Here is a 20,180-nt window from a genome sequence, read left to right as displayed (position 1 = left end):
CCAGTACCCTTCTGGATGTACCAAAAGGGGTGTCTTTCTGTTCTGTGAGTGCGCAAGCTGATGCTGGTCCATCATCAAGGCTTCAGGGTCAGCCATACTCTGAACAGGCAGGTGTGTAAAATAACACAGAACTGTGCAAAAGCGCCCGCCTGTTTTGAAAGGTGACCGTAGAGGGAAGGCACCTCCCTCTCCGCAGCTCCCTCCCTCCGCGGAGCCCCGAGCGGGTCGATACGGCTCGGCGCTCGCTTGGCCACGCCTGTTGCCTTGGAGAAGAGGCGGGGCGGAGCCCGCCCCAGCGCCTTTCGCGCCTCCGGCGCGGCGCGCGCGAACCGTTCCGCGCGCAGGACGTTACCGCTCCCCCTCTCCCCTTCCCCGTGAGGCGATGGTGAGTGCGGGGCGGCCGGGGGGCGCCGGCCTGGCCTGGCCTGGCCTGGCCTGGCCTGGCCTGCGGGACTGCGCGGTCCCCCCGGCCCCGCCGTCCCCTCAGAGTGTGTGTGTGTGTGTTTGTGCTGTGCCCCCCTTCCAGAGGAGGAGCCTGGCGCCCAGCCAGCTGGCCAAGAGGAAGGCGGGCGACGAGGAGGAGGAGGAGGAGGACCGGCACCCCCCGACGGTAAGCAAGGGGACGTGGCGGCCTCGGCAGCGGCGGGGAACGCCTGCGCCCCTCGGCGTCGAGGGTGGCCTCGCCCAGGAGGGGTTGGGGCGGGCTCGGCCCGGTGGGACGCCCGGAGCCTCGCCAGCCACGGGCAGGGGGATGCGGTGCGGGATGGCGGCGGACCCGCCGCTGCCCAAGTCAGTCCCTGGTGCCTGATCGGCGGTTGTTATCGCCCCCGTCTTCTGGGGATTGAGGATCAGTCCCCAGGTTTATGCTGTTTTCACCAGTTGGGCGAAAATTTGTGTCTGGGCATGTAGTTGGTAGAACTTTGTTGTGTACAAGGTGGTGCTTCGTGGTTACGGAAAAAGCTAGCCCTGGGAGAGCTTCCAAGTGTTTTGTGAGAGGGCTGTAACTAGGAATAGGTAGATGTTTAAGACAAAACAGAATGTTACGATGCTGTGTTCTATGTCATACAGGTCTCACTAGTGCTTTCTGTTTCTTTTCTCACGAGTCTTACCTAGTGCTTTCTGTGTCAAATCCCTTTTTCTATGCCAGCAGGTGGTTAAAACCATGCCTCAATCTGAAGAGGACTGTTAAATCAGGAAACAGATCAATGACTTACTTATCTTCATACCTTGCAAAGTGTTTGAAATTTAGGTTTCAGTGTGAGGCCTTTCACGCCTGTAACAACAGATGCTGTGCGAGCCTCTGGGGACTTTCATGTAGTTTGTTCCATGCTATTGACCCTTCCTTTTTCTTCTTCTGCTTTTTTGGGGGTGGGGGGACAGGACAAATCTTAGCACAGACAAGCCTGCCCTTTTACAGGTTGGAAAGTGGTAGCTATTTTCTTAACCAGGAGAGTATTTCAATCTTTGTGCGGGTTAAACTTTAGGGCATGGCGACCTTGGTGGTGTTGCTGGCTCCGTCCTTTGGAAGTGGGTGTGAGTAATGATTGGGTCTGTTCAGAGATACTCAGCTGGCTGGGTGGATTGTCTGTGTGGTTAGGTGCTTACTGAGTGTGACAGTGATGCATTTATCTTCTGGTCTCACCAGCTGCCCCTGAGTTGTTTTGTCTTGATTCTGTTTTTCAGACTCGTAAGAGACAGAAGCCTGTCAGTGAGACGGAGAGTGGAGAATGTTACAGGTCGCCTTTCAGGAAACCCTTGGCTCAGTTGACCAATAGGCCTCGCTGCCTGGATAGCAGTCAACATGTAAGTGGGTGTTACTGCTAGCACGCCATAGCAAGTGGGTTGCATATGGAGCTCATTCATCAAGGGGGTCCCAGCAGGGCTAAATTTCCATGGACCCATTTAATCAGAGGTGTTATGGAAGTGCCACACATACAGAGTCTTTAGGAGACACCTTTTTCTAGCTCCGACCATTTAATGTTGAAGAAGATGTGGTGGGGATACTTTCTATAATGGAAATCCTGAATAAGAGAGTTCTGTGGGGGTCTAGGTGAAGGACAGTGCCCAGGGACATGGGGAGCTTTCCACACAGATGGCTCAAGTGCTCTCTGCTCGCCTGGTTCTCTCTGGGCTTCCACTGCTGGAGACCGGGTGCTGAACTGGCTGGGTGCTTGCTGGTCTGGCATGGATGTTTCTGCAATGGTAACCCAGCTCCTTTAAAGGAAATGAATTGCCTGACTGAATCACCAAGGCAGGAGGAAGCAATAGCGTTTAAAGAAATGAATAATGCCAGTGGATTTGAGAAGATAGGAATTATGAAAAATCAATTTCACACATTAGAAAACCCAAAGGGAAATAGTTTTGAAAAGCAGGGTTGGTGGGGGGAATTGTGCTCGTTTGTTACTTTCTTCCGTTTAGATATTATTGAAAATAGTTGGAGTTGACACTTGAATAGAGGGACTCTCAGCACTTGGCAAAATTGAGTTCTCAAAAAATGTCCTGGGCTTGCCTTCTTGAGCAATCTCTTATTTCAGGCTTCTTAAGCGTGTTTTCTTTCTGAATTCCTAGGAGGCTTTTATCCGCAGCATTTTGTCCAAACCCTTCAAAGTCCCCATTCCAAATTATAAAGGTAAGATGAGGAGGTTTAAGGATTGTCCGTGTTGATTGCTTGGGTAAAACAGATGATGCTCAGGCCTGTCAAATATATCTGTGGGGATTATTGTTATTTTTTGCACTGATGCTTATGTTCCAGAAATCCTGACTTAATTTTGGAAGAAAAATACTGGCACATTAGCAAAGTCTTCGTATTTCTTACTAGTGTTTAGTTTGGATAATCCTACATTTCAGAATTGGATTTTGTGTTCTAACTGCTATGTATTTGATGTAGTGCCAGAAGATTGTACACCACATCGCAAATACAAAAGCAAGATGAATTCCAAGCGATGAAGGTTTACCATCTAAATAATACCCTAATGATACTAACAGACAGAAGGCTGTCAGTGAAAAAGATAGTACGTGCCAGTTTTCTTTCTACTTGGCTTGGTGTGTTGAGTCTCAAGGTGATCTTCAAAGCAAGGCAGTTTTGAAGTTCAAAGTCTCAGCTGGTTTGAATCAGTAAAACACAAGATCTCAGAAACAAATGGACCTGTTCTTGTCCCCTTTTTCCCCTTCACCTGAAAAATTCAAATGCAAATCAACCAGTTTCACTCAAACTTTAGTTATAAAAATATGTCCGTAAGCAGACACTGACTATGAAATGACAAGCCCCAAAGGTGTTTGACAAAGTTAGTTTGTGGAAAAGCATATTTGTCAGGAGGCTGAAACAGAACTGTAACAGGGGAAGCTGCTTTCTGTGGCTGTTATCTTCCTCTCTTAATTGGGAGATGAGGCTGTTTCATGTGCTCTTTTCTTGGTGTGCGTGCACTGTTGCCTCAGCTTGTGATACACGCTTGTTTTGCAAGGAGCTTTAGCAAGCAGTGGGCAAATTGACCCTGCTTGAATCTTTCCCAAGCAAAATCAATCCTGGGAGCACAGTTGCCTGTGTTTTGAAAGGAAAAGGGATTTCCATGCATGTTCTTTTTGTGTTCATCTCCATTCCAAAACCGTGACATCAAAATATAATACTAGGAAAAGGGACTCATGCTTGGTTTCTGCTTTTCACAGAAACTGGCTTCAAGGCCAAACATCTACTATTGCTCATCAGAGAGAAAATAATACCCTAGAGTAGGTAATGGCAGTATGGTGCTAACTATGATACTGTAAAACTTCATCACTATTAAAGATCAATTCTTGACCTTGCATAAAAGGTACAACTCTGGCTAAGTCTGGTTTAGCTGATCCAAAAAGAAGATTTGACCTCTTTGACCTCGGTAGATACTATGTATGTGGGAAGGTATTTATTGAGCTGCTGAGGCATACATTCTGGAACCCTGCTTGTCTTTCAGAAGAATAGAACCACCACCTTTGGGTACTAGGAGTAGCTCCAATGCCCGGAGACAGCTGAGGGAAACATTGTGCCTGGTTATGGTTGGATGCCAGTGGCACAGGTCTGGGATGAAGCCATCGGTCACCTTGCAAGACAGCTTATACCGTTGTGCGTCAGCATATATGGCATCTGCTGCACCCAGTCGTGCCCATTTTGGTGCACGCAATGTGGCGGGCAGTGCCATTGCTCCATCTTTGCCTCTCTTCCTTTATTCTGTTCTTTCCTGCTGCAGAGCTACCCGCTGTGTGCTGGCAGAGTGTTGCCAAACAACCACCCTGCGTAGGTTTGCTGTCTGCACCAGTTGTGCCTGCGTCTCCACTCCAGCACCCAGTTAATTGACTGTTCCTAAACGTAATCAGAATCTTCTGCAAGGCTCTGCTTTCTTCCAGGAAGAAGTTGTTCTTTGAGTTGTGCCTTTGTTTGCTTTCAGGGCCACTGGGCTTGCGTGCGCTGGGTATCAAACGGGCAGGGCTGAGGAGTCCTCTCCATGACCCTTTTGAGGAAGGAGCTCTGGTTTTGTACGAGCCCCCACTGCTGAGTGCCCACGACCAGCTGAAAATAGACAAGTGAGTCATCACCTGGCACAAATGCTTCAGCTCTGACCTCCTTGTATGTGTAGGTCTGTGTGCTTTCTTCCTAAATGTGTCTGAACTGGGGTCTGAACATCAAGGGGAGTTTGGTTCCAAGTATTCTGCCTTTGAATTGGTTCAGATATGGTAACAATCAAAGAAGGAATGTACCCATGCTGGATTGTTTGTGCTCTTCCACAGGCTGTTTCATCTCCCCCTCATCGAAAATTTAAACCTGTTGCAGGGAATGAGGATGTACACATGCTGCTTAGAAAATCTCATGGCTTAGTCATTAGTCAGGAAACATCAGCATCTAGGGACAAGCAAAAGGACATGACTGACAGTCAAATGTTATGATGCCTAATGGTTTTTATTCTTAAGTAGTTCCTTCTGCGTGGTTGTTATAACTTACAAGGGCTGTCAGCTGGATCTTCATGGACAGAGGAAGAGGTTCCTCTCTCCAGTAATGCAGTTAAATTATTGTTATTGAAACAAGGAAAATAATAATGACTTTTTAACTGTATCTCTGAACCACATTCTGCCTTTGTGTTAACCACAGCTTGAATACGTGGTTTCACTGACGTTTTAGATTGTAGATCAGGCCTGTGTGACTTCATTCTCAAAACTGAATTAATCCATTTTTCCCTTTCTTGTTGGCAGTTGCTTCCCTCCTGCCACTGGGGAGTCCTCGGTATAGCAGTGAGATTTTAAAAAAACTAAACATATGCTGTGCCGAGTTCATTAATCACCGTGTCTTCTTCCTTGACTGCCTCCTGCAGGGACAAAGCACCTGTCCATGTTGTGGTGGATCCTGTCCTCAGCCGTGTTTTACGGCCCCATCAGAGAGAAGTAAGTTTTCCATCGGGACCTGAGGGTATGGCTGAAGGACCTGGTGCATTTCAAAAAGCTGCAGTTCCTCTGCTGCAATTGTAACCCACCAACTATGAGGTCTACGTAGACCTCACAGACTAACAGTCTGTGACAGCCTAACAGACTCTAGTGTGTTGCAAATGCAAAGTGAAACACTTGTTTTAACCATCCTCTTAAAGTCCTGAATGCTGCAAATATTCTCTGTCCTGTGTTAAGCAAGAGGACATGCTGGGAATATTACAACAGTCCTGTTTGTCCTTAAAAACGTGGAAATTCACTGCTTTCTTGTGTGTAAGAACTTTCTCTTCTCTTGCATCTGATCTGGCAGGGTCAGAGCCCTCCCAGCCTAAACGTGATGCTGCCTAATGCACAGTTGTGTTCTCTGTGGGGTTGTAGGTCAGGTCAGCTGATAGTGGAAACCGGGGAGTTTCTGTGACCAATGTGCACTGGTTGCACAGGTCTAGGAAAGCACATTGGCTGACCTTTGTGTCACCAATGGTACCTTAGGAAAAGACCAGATTCTGCAGGGAAATGGGATCTTGCAGAGTCAGGGCTGGAAGTCCAGCTTTTACTTACCTTGAAGTCTGGAGATGTAGCTCTGCTGAGTGGAACTCAGTGTGGAAGGGGATGGGATGTAGTTGCCGTAGATGATGTTGCAGCCCAGTCTTGAGTTGGGCAGGGCAGGCTGTCCACCACTGTGCTTTGCCGGTCAGCAGAATTAATTGGATCTGCAGTCTTTGAGCCAGGAAACACTGAAGCTCTTCTTTCTGGTACCATGGTTCCCAACACGGCGCGGAGTAGATTCCTACTTCATTGTGTTTTATTTGGAGGCTACCCTTTGTGGGTGTGAGCTGTCTGTGACCTATGTAGACTTGGAATTCGCCAGTGGAGAGTGCCGAAAAACATTTTATGTTGTAAATATGTGCAACATCACAATATCGAAGTAGTGTGTACTCCAAATATCTAATGTAGGTATCTGGACAGTTTGAATTTCATCACAGATGCAGTATATTATCATTTAAGCCTAGAGGCAGCACAGATGGAAGCTGTAATTGCTGATCCTGCAGGCTAAGCAGGTCAAGCTGGATGTGTCCCTGCATGGGAGATCTTCAGATGGCTCTGAGAGTGCTGTAGGCTGCTCCTAGCTTGTACTTTTATCTCAGAGCTGTTACTGAACCTGTGACCCAGTGTAATACTCGTCTCTGGCTACATAGCTGGAGGCACTCTGTTTTTGGGTAAGATACTGCCTGCTGGTGCTTTTGTCAAGTAATGATAGTGACGTTGGTGTCCTAGGCACACTGTTTTTTGACAGGTAGATATCTCTGATAAAGCAGTCTCTGTTCTAGTCTGACTAGTAAGTCTTTGCCTGCTAAGGTTCCTGTGCTGCTTTATTCAGGTGATGCTCCCAGACTGTTGTACAGCTTTGCTCCATCTTTGTCATGTCCTTTCCCCAGTTGTTGGGAGGTTACCCAACTGGATCCCCAGCCAAATACACTCTTTATTCAGTAATGTATTTCATAATTTTTCAACTGGCTTAAATAAACTTCATTAATCTGTTGTTAAGGGCCTAAGAAAGAAAGAAAAGGACTTGAAAGTGCAAGTGAAAGTGCTCCATCTTCCAGCCCTAAATAGGGGAGCACAGAGGGGTGAATCCATCCAGGTGTGTTTAGGTTGTGTCCCTCACTCCCTGCTCTGTTGACACAACATGAGGAGCTTATATGTTCCCAGCACATTGCCCTGGCTTTCTCTGACTCTATCATCACATGATAGAGGAACATTTTGCAGAGTATCTTTTTTTTTTTTTTTTTCTTCCCCCTTTTATCTGTCTTGGTGATGTGTCAGAGCCTAATGCAAGGCTGAGCTCTTCTCCCACCATGTGACGTGGGCTATAACCTCAGCCCTGTGTCTTCTCTGAAGCTAAATCTGCTTTGGACCTTGAGTCCCCAGGTGAGTCATTGCGCTTCTAGGCAGAAGCAGTGAGGGCTGCTGAGGGTGTTCTGGGAGTTAATCAGGCAGCAGAAACAGTTCTGCTCACTCTATGATTCTATGTTTTTAAAACTACCTGATTGGGTGTTGTTAAGATGATTAACCCGTTTGCAGTGATGGATGCAGGTTAGCTGATGGCCTGGGCCTATCTAATGCAGCCAAGGGCAGAAATTTCTGGGAATTCATGTCTGGAAGCTAGTTATAACTGTACAGTTAAAATGTAGTAGGATTTTGTGCATGTTATGAGGTACGTCTTGGCACCAGTAATGTTGTTCCAAACCAGATGTGGCTGCATTTTAGCTGTGTCTCGGGCGATTTGCCTCTATCTCATTAGAACACTGCATGTCCCTAGGGATGTGCTACACACATTTACTGTTTGTTGTAGTATCAGTCCTGTGCTTTGCGGTAATGAAGCTGTAATGAAGTTGTCATTCTGCTGACGTCCCCATCCTGCTCTGAGAGAACGCTTTTTTGGCAGGGAGTGAAATTCCTCTGGGACTGTGTGACGAGCCGGCGGATCCCCGGGAGTCATGGCTGTATCATGGCAGATGAAATGGGACTGGGCAAAACCCTGCAGTGCATCACACTCATGTGGACGCTTCTCCGGCAAAGTCCGGACTGCAAGCCTGAAATCGAAAAAGCCATGGTGGTGTCTCCCTCCAGCCTGGTGAGAAACTGGTACAATGAAGTAGAGAAATGGCTGGGAGGAAGGATCCAGCCGCTGGCCATTGATGGAGGCTCCAAAGAAGAGATTGACCGTAAACTAGGTACAGAAATGTTTTCAAACGGTGCAGTTGGCTGGCTTAGGCCAAAATCTTGCGTTGGAAGAAGCCTACAGCAGCTGATGTGAACATCTCTGAGCTGTCATTAGAGCTCTGGAGACTGATGAAAGTCTCTCCACTAACATGTTTAGATCAGGCCCTTGCATTTTGGTAATATTGATCTTTTGGAATAGTCCAAGTCCAGTCACGTGCTTAAGTTAGGGCAGTCCCAGTGCCTCTTTGCTCCAGCCAGAAGCCAGGAAGGGAGTGGGCAGAGGTGGGAGGGGGATGGAAATGGGGACAGTTGTGGGAAGGGAGCATGGGTATACGTGGGTGGAAGGGATGCTACAGAGTAATTGAAGCAGACAGGTTTTCCTAGATTTTTAAGGTGAAACGTTTTGGCTATAGAACTTGAACCCTTTTCTATTAGTTTTCGTCATCCTTTTTGGTTTTTTTTTTTTTCTTTTCCCCCTTTCCATCCGCAGTCGGCTTTATGAACCAGCGTGGCCTGCGAGTGCCTTCACCCATCCTGATCATCTCCTATGAGACCTTCCGACTCCATGCCGAGGCATTACAGAAGGGCAGTGTTGGGCTGGTCATATGTGATGAGGTACAGGGGAATCTTTAAGAAGAATCTGTTCCTGATGTTTTTTTGAGATCTGGGCAAAAGTGACTCAGCTTTCTTAAAAGGGAGGAGGGCAGTGGGAAACAAGGTTTAGCTGTGGACAGCACCCATTCTGGTGTTCGAGAGATGCTGGGTAACTGGCTCATCCATACTGGGTGAGCCTGAAGAAGAAAGGGTGTTTTCAGGAGCTGAGATATGAAGAAAATCCAGGTGGTGATAGCTGGGGCCACTTCGTAGGTTTCTGGCAGGGTGGGGGCACCTACTAGGGTCCTCTCAGTGTGAAATATGTAGCAGAAACGAGGTCCATTGCCTGTCTCTGACTCTGAAAGAGACCTTACTCTGTTGGGATGGTAGTGCCCTGGCTCACTGATCTGGTTTTCATTTGTTTGTGTCTATCTTTGCTAAAGTGAGAAGTACTTTGTTTGGCCTGGCCTCATGTTCTGCCTAGTAATTTTTAACTTGGCTGTGTTTTGAGCAAGAGATTGGACTGGAAACTCCTGAGGTCTCTCCCAACCTAAATGATTCTGTGCATGCTCTTGTGTGTGGTGTTGGCTGCTGTTAGCCAGTTTATCTGGCCATCTTATTCTGTGCTTGTGGGGGAGTTTGAAGGGCACTCCCATGGCAGGACCCTCTTCCTCTCTCTGTAGCCTCCTGCTTCGGGCAGAGGTAGGAGAGCTAGGTGAGGAGTTCTCATGTGTTTCTTGTTCAAGAAGAGACAGACCTGGCTTGTCTCCCTGCTCGCTGACCACTGGATCTAGCTTTGCCAAGTCTGTGTTGTCAAGCTCTGCTTTCACATGGCTGAAATGGAGTTGTTTTTATCGTTTCCTATTTGTGGTTATAGGTAGTGAGAGCCAGAGATGCTCTGAAGGACAAAATAAAACAAGTACCCTCTGCCTCCTTGAAACTATCGAGCTGGGGCCCTCAGCCACTGTTGAGGTGTCCTGCACTGCCAGTTGGAGGGGATTTGTTAAATAGTAGTGCCACCCAGTGTTTTGGTTTTGTCTTTGCTAGAACAGTGCTGAGAGGAGCTTGAAAAGAGCGAGCATCCTCACAAGTGTAACTCCCACACCTTTCTGCCCCTGGGATGGGGCCAGCAGGTAGGGATGCTGGGAAAGCAGGTCCCTGGCCTTGTGCCTTCTGTAAGGTCCCAATAAATACTCAGCTCTGCAGTGGTCTGGCACTTGTAAAAAGCATCTCATCGCTTATGCTTTGTCCTACAGCATAGCACTCAGATGCTAATAAAGTTGCTTTTCCCAGGCGTGGGAAATGGGGCCTGTGTTCAGATTACCCCTGTAAGAGGTGCAGAACCTCTTTTTATTAGTGTGGAAAGGCCTGGCAGTCCTGGATATAGCTGGTCTGCATGGCTTGTGATCTTGACCTTTGGTGATGCAATGTTACTGCTCCAGAGTTCAGTGCCTAGTGTTGGTAGCTGAAAATGTCCCTGTCTTTGAACAGGAAACAGTTCTTATAGTTAGACCATGTGGTTGGTGGTTATTTTCATGGTAGGCCCTCTTGCCTGGGTGTGACTCAGATGTTCCTAGTCTCGGAAGCTTGTAATGTCATGTTGCCTCATGTAATGGCTTCAGGTTTCCCACCAGATTCTTGCCTTTGAAAGAAGTCTGTCACAACAGTCTGTCACAACAATTGAATACACATACAACACTTAGTCCACTACTAGGAATGGGAAAAGTGGTGAGATGCCTTGTGGGAGATACGGCATGTCAGTGTGGATGAGGATCTTCAAGCTGCTTCCTATCAGGGCCGCTGGATTTATCAGCTTCATTCCTTTTTTCTTTTTTTAAAGGGCCATAGACTGAAGAACTCTGAAAACCAAACATACCAGGCTCTCAACAGCTTAAATACACCTCGACGAGTCCTTATCTCGGGCACTCCCATTCAGAATGACCTGCTTGAATATTTCAGCCTGGTGCACTTCGTCAATTCAGGCATCCTAGGTACGATGTGGATGTGTCGGGGACATGATGGAGGGGGGAGCTGCTGGCAAGGCCTCCCCTAGCTACCAGTGCCAGTGAAAGCAGCAACCAAGACATTAGTGAGAGGAAAGGTCATGTACAGGTTGGAGACTTATTCTCCTTCAGTTTGTATCCAAAAAGTCTAGGTCAGAGTCCCCTGTTCTAGAAGCTGTATATCATCAGAGCTCTGTTTCAAGAAGATTGTAATTTAAAGTACACCAGTCTAACAGGTGTTTTGGAAGGGGAATTAATTATTAAGGTCAAATGTATATACAACCCTGAGTTCTACATGGCTGATCTTGTGTAGCTATACTAGTCAGCCAAAATGTCCATGTAGGCTAGGAGTTTCTCTGACAATAAACCCTTGGAGATACTGCAGGAGTCGCTGGGCAGGAAGGGCCAGCTTGTAACGGTACTTCCCACAATGCTCCCAGGCTGTAGCAAATTCAGAAATCTAAGCCAGGAATGATGTCTTTGCAGGAGAGGCTCCATGGAGACAAGGGTTTGACATGACGCGCTCTCTGCGTTGAGTACAGAGGCAGCCTGGGAGACAGCTTTTCCCTGCTCTCTCTCTTGTATCCATCTGACACAGGAGGTTGAAGTGACTGGTGCAAGGCGGAATGGTGTACCTTGTGGCAGAGTTAGGCAGCAAAGCCTGAATTTCTGATGGTCTGCCATCCTGCTTTCAGATAATCTGAGAGAAAGCTAAGGGTGATGTCTAGCATTTGGAGTTAAGACTGCTCTTGTTTTTTAAGGCAAGGGAGGCCTGTGAATATGGGGTTAACTAATCTGAGATAGAAAGAACAGAGCCTGGAGGAGAGATACTGATTAGTGTGAGTTTTCAGGATCAAACACCTTCTAAAACTGCTGGTGGCAGACTGAAATATTCTGTCTCTGGCTCCTGTGCTCTGCTTATGTCTGCAAGCTCTGTTTTCATTTTAAAAGCGAAGTAGTCTTTGCATACTCTCCTGCATCACTGGATTAGGAGCAGGTCTACTGCTTTCCAGTGTGGAGCAGCTTGTCTTTGTCAAGAGAGGTCATTTTTTTTCTGTCAAGGAATGAAAACGAACCAATCTGTAAATCATTTCCTTGTTGCTGTAACTTGTCACCTATGTTTGTCTTGGATTGTTTTGTGTCCAGTCCAAGAGGCTTCTCATTAATTGTAGTGCACGTACAACTCTAGTTAAACACCACTCACCAGATTCTTAGTCTTACAAGCAGCATTTGGGCCGTATCTTTTTCTGTTCAGCTGTTCTGCCCCCAGGATTTCTCAAAGAAAGGATGGGATGGTAGATGTTCTACATCTGCTTTTTCCAAGTGCTTCAATTTTGGGTAGTTATTACAGGGAGCTGGTGTGATTTCCCCTGCCCCCTTGACCTGTACTTCAGGCAAGATTAGTTTCCCTGTACTTCCAGGTCATCCTTTCTGAGATGAGGTTAATACTGTAACTACTGCCAGCAAAGCTGCATGCATGCAGTAGTCATTTTTCCCACTTTCAGCCTGTGACCAGTAATAAGCAACTGATTACAGATAATTTTGGAACAGGCACACATAATGCCTGTGCTGTTGTTTGCAAGGACAAAATCTGGGAGTAAAAGTATAGCTGGAATATGAGCAAAAACAGTACATGCCTGACTGGACTCAGGTTTAACTAAAATTGTATGACCTTTGGCAGTGTATTGTTGTGGAGTACAAAATGATTTTTTTGTTGTACAGATTTGACTGTCTTGTTTGAATCTTTCCTGGCTAGAAAGGAAAACTAATCATACCAATGGGGCGAGAGTTTGTTTTATCTGCTGGGCCCCACGCTTGTGGTATGATAACTGGGGTTGTGGGGTACTGATCAAAGGTTATTTGGTAGTAGTTGTCACCTTTTCACTTCTGTTTTGTACAGGGACTGCACAGGAATTTAAAAGACATTTTGAAATTCCCATATTGAAAGGCAGAGATGCAGATGCAAGTGAAGCTGAGCGACAGAAAGGAGAAGAGAGGCTTAAAGAGCTGATCAGCATTGTGAACAGGTGAACTTCATCCCTCTTCTCTTTGCAGAGCTCTTGCATAAACCCTTGGTGTAGACTGGTATCTTTCCAAATTACAGTTGTAGCTGTAATGAATTCTCTTGCCAGTTATGTCTATTCAGCAAGTGATTGTGCAAGTATTTATTGCCTAAGAGATCTACATAGTATGTAGCTTTAGTCTGAAAAATAGCACATTAAAATGGCATGGTTAGCTGCAGTCACCCCCAAGCAAATGTACTCAGATACTGAATCATTATTTGACTCTTACGTTTCTGTTTTCTCCTGGAATCTGAACAGTCAGGCAGCATCCTTTTATTTCTGTTAACATAAGTACAGTGTAGACTGGGTCAGACTTGAGATCCATCCAGCCCAGATGTTGAGTGGCAGACAGAGAGAGTATAAGGAACGTCACTCGGTTTTGCTGTTGATTGCCCAAGTCACAAAAGGGTCCAGCGCACATTTCAATAGCTGTGCTGGCTCTGTAGGGCTAATGGGATTAGCCTACTAGTGTCAGAGATGTGACTTTTGATCCCCAAGAAGCACCTCTCTGATGTAAAATGCTGTCTTATTTCTCTTTGGTTGATTTTTGGTATTTGCTTAAACCTGGTTTCTTTTGTCTTCGTGAATACAACCAATTTATCCACATCTGCTGGCAATCGCTTGTGTCTCTATAAGAACTCTTAGTAGAGACTCTTTTGAATTCTCAGCATTGCTGGTGTCTTCATTTCTTTTTCTTTTTTTTATCTAAACTAATCATCCAACCATCACTAATACAATCCTGCAGTTCATAGTCATGGTAAATTGCATTTCACACTGAGTACAGCCTCTCTATAGAGACAGCCCTGACCTTGACTCAGGTCAGCTTATAGAAGCCTAGGAGAAAGGAAATGTTGGCAGGAGGAGAGCTTATTCCTTCTGGAGGTGCATTTATTTCTTTTTATAGGTGATGGAAAAGGGGTGTAAAAGTATATTCAGGAATGCTTGTGCCTGCCTGTGTTGAGGTCTGTGTCCTTTCCTTTATTGTGCAACAGTCATGATACACAAGTAGGGAAGATGAAGCACATAAGTAGTAACAGATGAATCAGTTGACTTTGGTAGGAATTACAGATGAGACGGTGATGCAAAGATATGTGGAATCATAGGCGTAAGGCTGGAAGGGCCCTGGAGAAGGCGTCTAATCCATCTTGCTGTGCCAAGGTAGAAGCTGTTAGACCTTACTTAACCTGCACCCAGCACTGAAAACCTTACAAATTCCCCATGACACCTTTTCCAGGGCATCACTGTCTTTGCAGTTAGAAAATGCTCTTAATGTGTAACACAAATCTTCCTTACTGCAGTTTAAGCCTGTTACTTTTCATCCTACTGCTTATGGCTTTGGAGACCAGATTATTCCTTTCTTTAACAGCCTTTGACAGATTTTGGGGCTGTCATGTATCCCAGCTATTTTTCTTCTATAGGTTTCGTAACATCATATTTTTGATGTTTCTTGGCAGAATTGGGTTTCTGCACTTCTTTCTTATACTGGTTGCTCAGTTCAGCACTTTTTCTAGTCCATCCCATCCTTTCTGAAGTGTGGTAGAACTACTCCATGGGGCATTTCTAGAGCTCGAAAGGATATACCCTTTGCTGAAATCTTGGGGCAGACAATGAACCCGTCTTGGTTGAAGATGGCTATTAAGTTACTGGGGAGCTGCCTGCTTGTACTTTGGGTTATGTCCGTGGTGTGTGGTGGTTAAATCCTGCCCTTGTTTGCTGTCCATGCCACTGGTGTGTTGTAGCTCGAGTTGAGAATGCTGTTGGTAGTCTGAGGAAGAGATAAGCATCTCTCGTAAGGGACTGGGCTCTGATAGGTAGAATCATGCCTGATCCCTCCAAATCTTGTGAACCAAATCTGGAAGCCTCACAAAGACAGTGGATTATATTGGGCTCTGTAGCACTGGCTGATGGAGCCTCTTACCGTGGCTTAGTGTGGATAGTGGGTGTCTGGCCTTTGCCATGTGTTGGACTGTCACAGGCTTTTGGAGATTAGATATCGAAGGGATTTTGTGTTGAGCTCGTGAGGAATAATATTGATAAAACAGAGTTTTGATGTAATCCAAGCATCTGATCTTCATTTCCCTCCCTGCAGGTGTTTAATCCGGAGAACTTCAGACATCCTCTCCAAATACCTGCCAGTGAAGATTGAGCAGGTGGTCTGCTGCAGGTAAAAGCTTATACTGTGCCTAGGAAAAGGAAGGAGCAACAGGAAGGACTAAAAAGTTGCCAAAATCTCCTCAATGCTTATGATGACTGCTTCCCTCAAGGAAAGAGCTTGTAGCCATTGGCAATATGTTGCTTTTCCTCCTGAAGCAGCGACGGACAACCCACAACTGGTGGTTCTGCCAGCTGGCTGGTGTGCTCTGGGCAACTGTGTACAGCAGAGCCCTGGGCCATGCAGAGTATCTGCAAGCTTCTGTTCCAGCTCTGGGCTGAGGTATCAGTGCTCTACCATCAGCCTTGGAGGCAGTTCTAGGCTGTCTGTGCTGTAGCTAAAAAATAGAGCGCAGGAGCTAAAAGGAACGCACTGCATAGATGGAGGAGGAAGGATGGGGTTGGTTTGGGGGCAGGCTGAGACTGCAGAGCTCTTGTTCTGTTTCAGGCTGACACCTCTGCAGGCTGAGCTGTATAAGAACTTCCTGAAGCAAGCTAAGCCAGTGGAGGAGCTGAAGGAGGGCAAAATCAGTGTGTCATCTCTCTCTTCCATCACTTCCCTGAAGAAGCTCTGCAATCGTGAGTTGTTCCACTCATGTAATGGGTTTGGTTTTTGCACTGTTGGTAGCGTGTGTTTTTTTTTGGTCTCCCTTGTTCATTCTCCAGTCTGAGCTCTGTTTGCCCTCCAGACCCTGCTCTTATCCATGATAAGTGTGTGGAAGAGGAAGAAGGTTTTATGGGAGCCCTGGACTTGTTCCCTGCTGGCTACAGCACCAAATCTGTGGAGCCCCAGCTTTCAGGTACTGTGGAACTCAACAGTACAAATGTGCTGCCTAACACAGGCAACCATGAGACTGTATTTAGCATCTTATCAAGTGCCCCTCCAAGGTCTAGAATTTGGGAACTTCTGCTCTAGCTTTCTTCTTTTTTTCCTTTTTATCCAGGAAAGATGCTGGTTTTGGACTACATCCTTGCTGTTACAAAAAGCACCAGTAACGACAAGGTGGTTTTAGTGTCTAACTACACTCAGACACTGGACCTATTTGAAAAGCTCTGCAGGAACAGAAGGTTTGTCTTTGAGCTTCATTTGTTTAATCCTGCAAGACTGTACTTGCAGCCTGCACTGTAAAAGAAACTGGCTATTTTTAAAGTTTCTATCAGCAGGAACTTGTGATCTGTCTTTTACCTTGGATGTTCCTGAATTGGAACTAATGTGGCTTGTGCTTTGGCTACGGGGGTCACTCAGCAGAAAAGCTCTGGCCCTCTGCAAAAGCTCCTAAAGCCCAGGCCCTTGCTACAAGGCTGTTCGTGGGAGATTTTTCTCTTTCAAGTAGGATGCTCTAAAGGTTGTAGCAGTCTGGTTGTAGCAAATGCTGTATATTCTAGGTATTTATATGTCCGGCTGGATGGCACCATGTCCATTAAAAAGAGAGCGAAGATTGTGGAGCGCTTCAACAGCCCCTCGGTAAGTAGAACCTGCCAGATGTGAGCAGTTCTGAACGCTGTGAGTAAAAGTATGGCTGCCTCTGTAGTTTAATCCAAGCTTGCCTTTTTCCACAGAGCCCTGAGTTTATCTTCATGTTAAGCAGCAAAGCAGGTGGCTGCGGTTTGAATTTGATCGGGGCTAACAGGCTGGTTATGTTCGACCCAGACTGGAATCCAGCTAATGATGAGCAGGCCATGGCTCGTGTGTGGCGGGATGGCCAGAAGAAGACATGCTACATCTATCGACTGCTTTCAGTGAGTCTTACTCCTCTCACCTCCTCAATGTGGAGTGCTTGGTGCTAGCCCAGACTGCAGCTGCTGTGATTGGGACCAGAAGGGGAAGAACTCTTTTGTGTTGGTGACCAGAACTGACTGGAGCTTAGTTTCTTCCTACCCTTAGATGCGTTGCCATGGAAAACCATGAAGGTTCAAGCTGGAGGGTCATTACTGCAGGCCTTGGTTTCTAATGGTGACTGGCTTCTGAGAAATAGAAGTGACTGCAGCTTTCCAGATCAGATGCTCCTTTGAAGTCATTTAGGCATCTAACTACTTTAATTTCGTGGAGTGTCTGATGCCAAAGTTGCTGTTTTTCAGTCTGGCTGCAGTCTGTTTTGGTTGGCTGTACATGTGCTTGATAAACAGCAACTACCTTCCCAGAATTACAGCAGCTTTTGGAATGGGGCTGCCAGTTAGCAGGTGGGGTAGCTGCTCTGTAAGGGAAAAGCACAAAGGAGACATGTCTTCTCAGGCTACTGTCACACTTTGTCCAGCAGCACCAGTAGTGACTACTGCTCAGAAATCTCCCCTCTCTGCCCTTGTTCACCTTCACCTCTCATTAGTTCAGACTGTGGGGTTTTTTGTTTTGGTGCTTTTTTGTTGGGGTTGGTGGTGGGGGTTTTTTTGTGAGTTTGTTTTTTTTGTAAGCTTGTGTTCCTTGATCAATTATTATTTTACTTTAACAAAACAGATGTTCTTTGCCCATCTCTTCCTTATGGTGTTCCACTTTTTCTCTGACCTGGCCGCACCTGGAAGCAGGGAGCTCCTTTCCTTTTAGAACTAGGAAACCAGTCTGCAAATCATGACTAATCATCCCCCTCCTTTGTATTACATTTGTTTGCAAAACAGACATTTTGCTCTTAGATTTTTGCCTTAAAAAATGTAGCGTGCTGGACTTTTTGCACATCTGTTCTAGAAGTAGTCATCTCCCTCCAGACAGTGGATGTGATTAATCTGTGTGTGGGTGAACCAGCAAATACTGGTGATGCTCATGTCACACAGGGCTAGCCCTTGTTGCTGCTTTTTGGCAGGGTTTGGGTTGTTTTGTCAGGGAGCAGCTGTAGCTGCTCGGCTCCTTTCCCTTCCTTCCTGTCAGCACAACCTGGTGTGGTGTGTGAGCTCCAGCCACAAGTGGCAGCTCCACCTCTTCCTCATCCATATTTCTGTTGGATCCACTCCTGTAGCCACGGTGAAAGACAAGAGAAGCAGAGTTGGGTTAGATCAGCAACCAAACAGGACGTGGTTGGAGTGCAGCTACTTAACTTGCCTGCCCTCTGTACTGGTCTGGCAAGACACTAAGTGGTCATGACAGCTTACTGCCATTTGATCTGTGACACTTTCCCAATGTAGTGCTCCTTTAACACTAATGTCCCAACTGTGCTTCATCTCTGACTCTCTCTCGTGTAGACGGGGACCATAGAGGAGAAGATATTCCAACGCCAGACCCACAAGAAGGCCCTCAGCAGCTGCGTGGTGGATGAAGAGCAGGATGTAGAAAGGCACTTCTCACTTGGGGAGCTGAAGGAGCTCTTCACATTGAATGAGACCACCACCAGTGACACCCATGACAAGTGAGTATACCGAATGACCAATGGATGTGGTCAACAAAGAAAACCCTTCAGAGTTTGGTCTACTGATTCTGGGGTTCCTCAGGCAGCAGGAGGAAGCTCAGGGAGAGAGGGCCTCAAGTGTCCCTGCTTGTGAAGCTGTTAACCACCCGGAGATGAGCACTTGCTTGCTGTCCTCCCTTTTTATTGTCTTAGAAAAGCTGTGCTGGCTGGACAAGTGAGCAAACTGTCCTGTTGCTGCCTGTGTTTGGAGGCTGTGACGTACTGCCACTGATGAAATGGGAGAAATCGATCAGAACTGTTCAAATTGGTGGAGCCCAGCTTGGTCCTTCCTTGCCGCTCTCCTCCTGGTGGTTTGTGATCTCCAAATGCTGAGCTACTTCCACTGCCAGGGCTATTCCATCTGCTAAGAATTCATGAGGCCAACCCAAGTGCTGTTCTGGGGACTAAAAGAATCCTCTTTTCCATTGTTTGCCCTTCTCCCCCATCCGTGAGACCTATGGTATTGTAGCCACCAGAAAGAGGACAGGGAGTGCAGTAAAATGCTGCACTGTGAAAGTTAAGACTCTTAGTTCAGGCAAGAAGTGAAGAGGATTAGTTTTAAGGTGACTCAAAGCGTAGCTCTGTGTGGGTATCTTGTCTGCACAGCAACAAGCTTTGCTGGCAGGGCTCCTGCTGCTCTTTATGTGGCAGCTCAGTAGGGCATCTCCAAAACAGCCTGAGCACAATCCGGTGGCGATGGCGGGAGCCAGGATGGAGCGGTTTGGAGCACAGTGTGCTCTCTTGAACTCGGGAAGCCTGACGCGGTGCTAAGAATGTGTTAGCAGTAGGGGTGTTTACTTGAGATCTGCTCTAAGCAACATCCCTCACCTTTCAGGGAAAACTCCTTGTGAACATCCTCTGGGTCCTGCTGGACCATTCCCACATGACTGAACTTGGAGGGGAGTGCTGTTAGAAACAGAACCAGGGTCTCCAAAATGAGTCATTCCTTATCTGTCGCACATGCCAGAAGGTGGTTGTGTGTTTAAGTGAAATGCGGTAGTAAGTAATCCTGTCTGAAAAACCAGTTGCCAGTGTTGCAGGTGAAGGGGAGTAAATCCAAATGTTACTGGGCTGCATTTTTTTTTTTTTCAACAACCCGTAAGCTAAAGAAGTGGAGGAACCTTGCACTGACCTTGTGCTGGTTCTGTTCCAGGATCAAGTGTCGTCGGTGTGTGAATGGCCACCAGGTACGGCCCCCTCCTGAAGGGTCCGACTGTACCTCTGACCTCTCCCAGTGGAACCACTGTGCCGATAAGCGGGGGCTGCAGGACTCTGTGCTGAAGGCTGCGTGGGACGCCGCCGTCACCTTCACCTTCCATCATCACTCCCATGAGGAGCAGCGAGGGATTCCCTAACAGGTTACTGTCCCCTGTGGGGGCAAGGGCAGGCTGCTGTGGCAGTCCACCCCACTTTAATCCCTTTCAAGGAAAGGGGCAGTGGGTAGCAGTACACGCTGGATTGTTGTGTGGCTGCAGAATAGCAGATCAGCATGGTTTCAGAGAGGCTGGAAGGCCCTTAGCGTTGGTCAGCCTACTGCAACAGCAAGGATTCCATGGCTTTTTCTCTGCTGTTGCACTGTGTGCCTGAAAAACAGCCCTTTGGGAACTAGGAATAACTGGACCTTGTGCGCTTGATCGGATTCAGCACTGGTTCTCATGCTCTTGGTGTCTGTGCCTTCCACTCAGCTAAGTTTTGTCTTCAGGTTTAAGTTAAGCCTGCAGTTTTATAGCACTTGATGTGCACAGTCATGTTTTTTTCCTTGACAGCTACAGCTTGCAGCTGCTGATCAGAAACTTGCAGGATCCATTTCTGTTGTGAAATGTGAACCCTGC

At 46.8% G+C, this 20,180-nt stretch overlaps 1 protein-coding gene across 2 annotated transcripts; it reads left to right on the top strand.

The window, feature by feature from the left end:
- The first annotated feature begins 349 nt into the window (after nucleotides 1–349).
- On the top strand, nucleotides 350–20,098 carry RAD54L (RAD54 like). Of its 2 annotated transcripts, XM_082311900.1 has the most exons (18): nucleotides 350–385; nucleotides 527–610; nucleotides 1,684–1,803; nucleotides 2,569–2,629; nucleotides 4,416–4,551; nucleotides 5,334–5,403; nucleotides 7,889–8,177; nucleotides 8,657–8,781; nucleotides 10,601–10,751; nucleotides 12,664–12,790; nucleotides 14,916–14,990; nucleotides 15,426–15,556; nucleotides 15,667–15,777; nucleotides 15,922–16,045; nucleotides 16,364–16,442; nucleotides 16,538–16,717; nucleotides 18,146–18,309; nucleotides 19,502–20,098. In XM_082311900.1, exons 1-18 carry the CDS (start codon nucleotides 383–385, stop codon nucleotides 19,701–19,703), a joined length of 2,232 nt encoding a protein of 743 aa, XP_082168026.1. In that variant the 5' UTR covers nucleotides 350–382; the 3' UTR covers nucleotides 19,704–20,098. The 2 variants fall into 2 exon arrangements, with proteins under 2 accessions (XP_082168026.1, XP_082168027.1); XM_082311901.1 differs by lacking the exons at nucleotides 350–385; nucleotides 527–610; nucleotides 1,684–1,803; ... (1 more) ...; nucleotides 4,416–4,551; nucleotides 5,334–5,403 and adding an exon at nucleotides 7,299–7,371.
- The last annotated feature ends 82 nt before the right edge of the window (nucleotides 20,099–20,180 follow it).

The sequence above is a fragment of the Platalea leucorodia genome (genome assembly GCF_965183815.1).
Source record: "Platalea leucorodia genome assembly, chromosome: 5".
Lineage (NCBI taxonomy): Eukaryota > Metazoa > Chordata > Aves > Pelecaniformes > Threskiornithidae > Platalea > Platalea leucorodia.
Note: the sequence above shows the minus strand (reverse complement) of the source record. Positions and strands in the feature narration are given on the sequence as shown.

Bases quoted from the DNA above. Each gene is read 5' to 3' on its own strand.
- RAD54L (XM_082311900.1), top strand. The intron at 10,752-12,663 runs GTACGATGTGGA...TGTTTTGTACAG, and splicing joins CGTCAATTCAGGCATCCTAG to GGACTGCACAGGAATTTAAA. The intron at 16,046-16,363 runs GTTTGTCTTTGA...TGTATATTCTAG, and splicing joins AAGCTCTGCAGGAACAGAAG to GTATTTATATGTCCGGCTGG.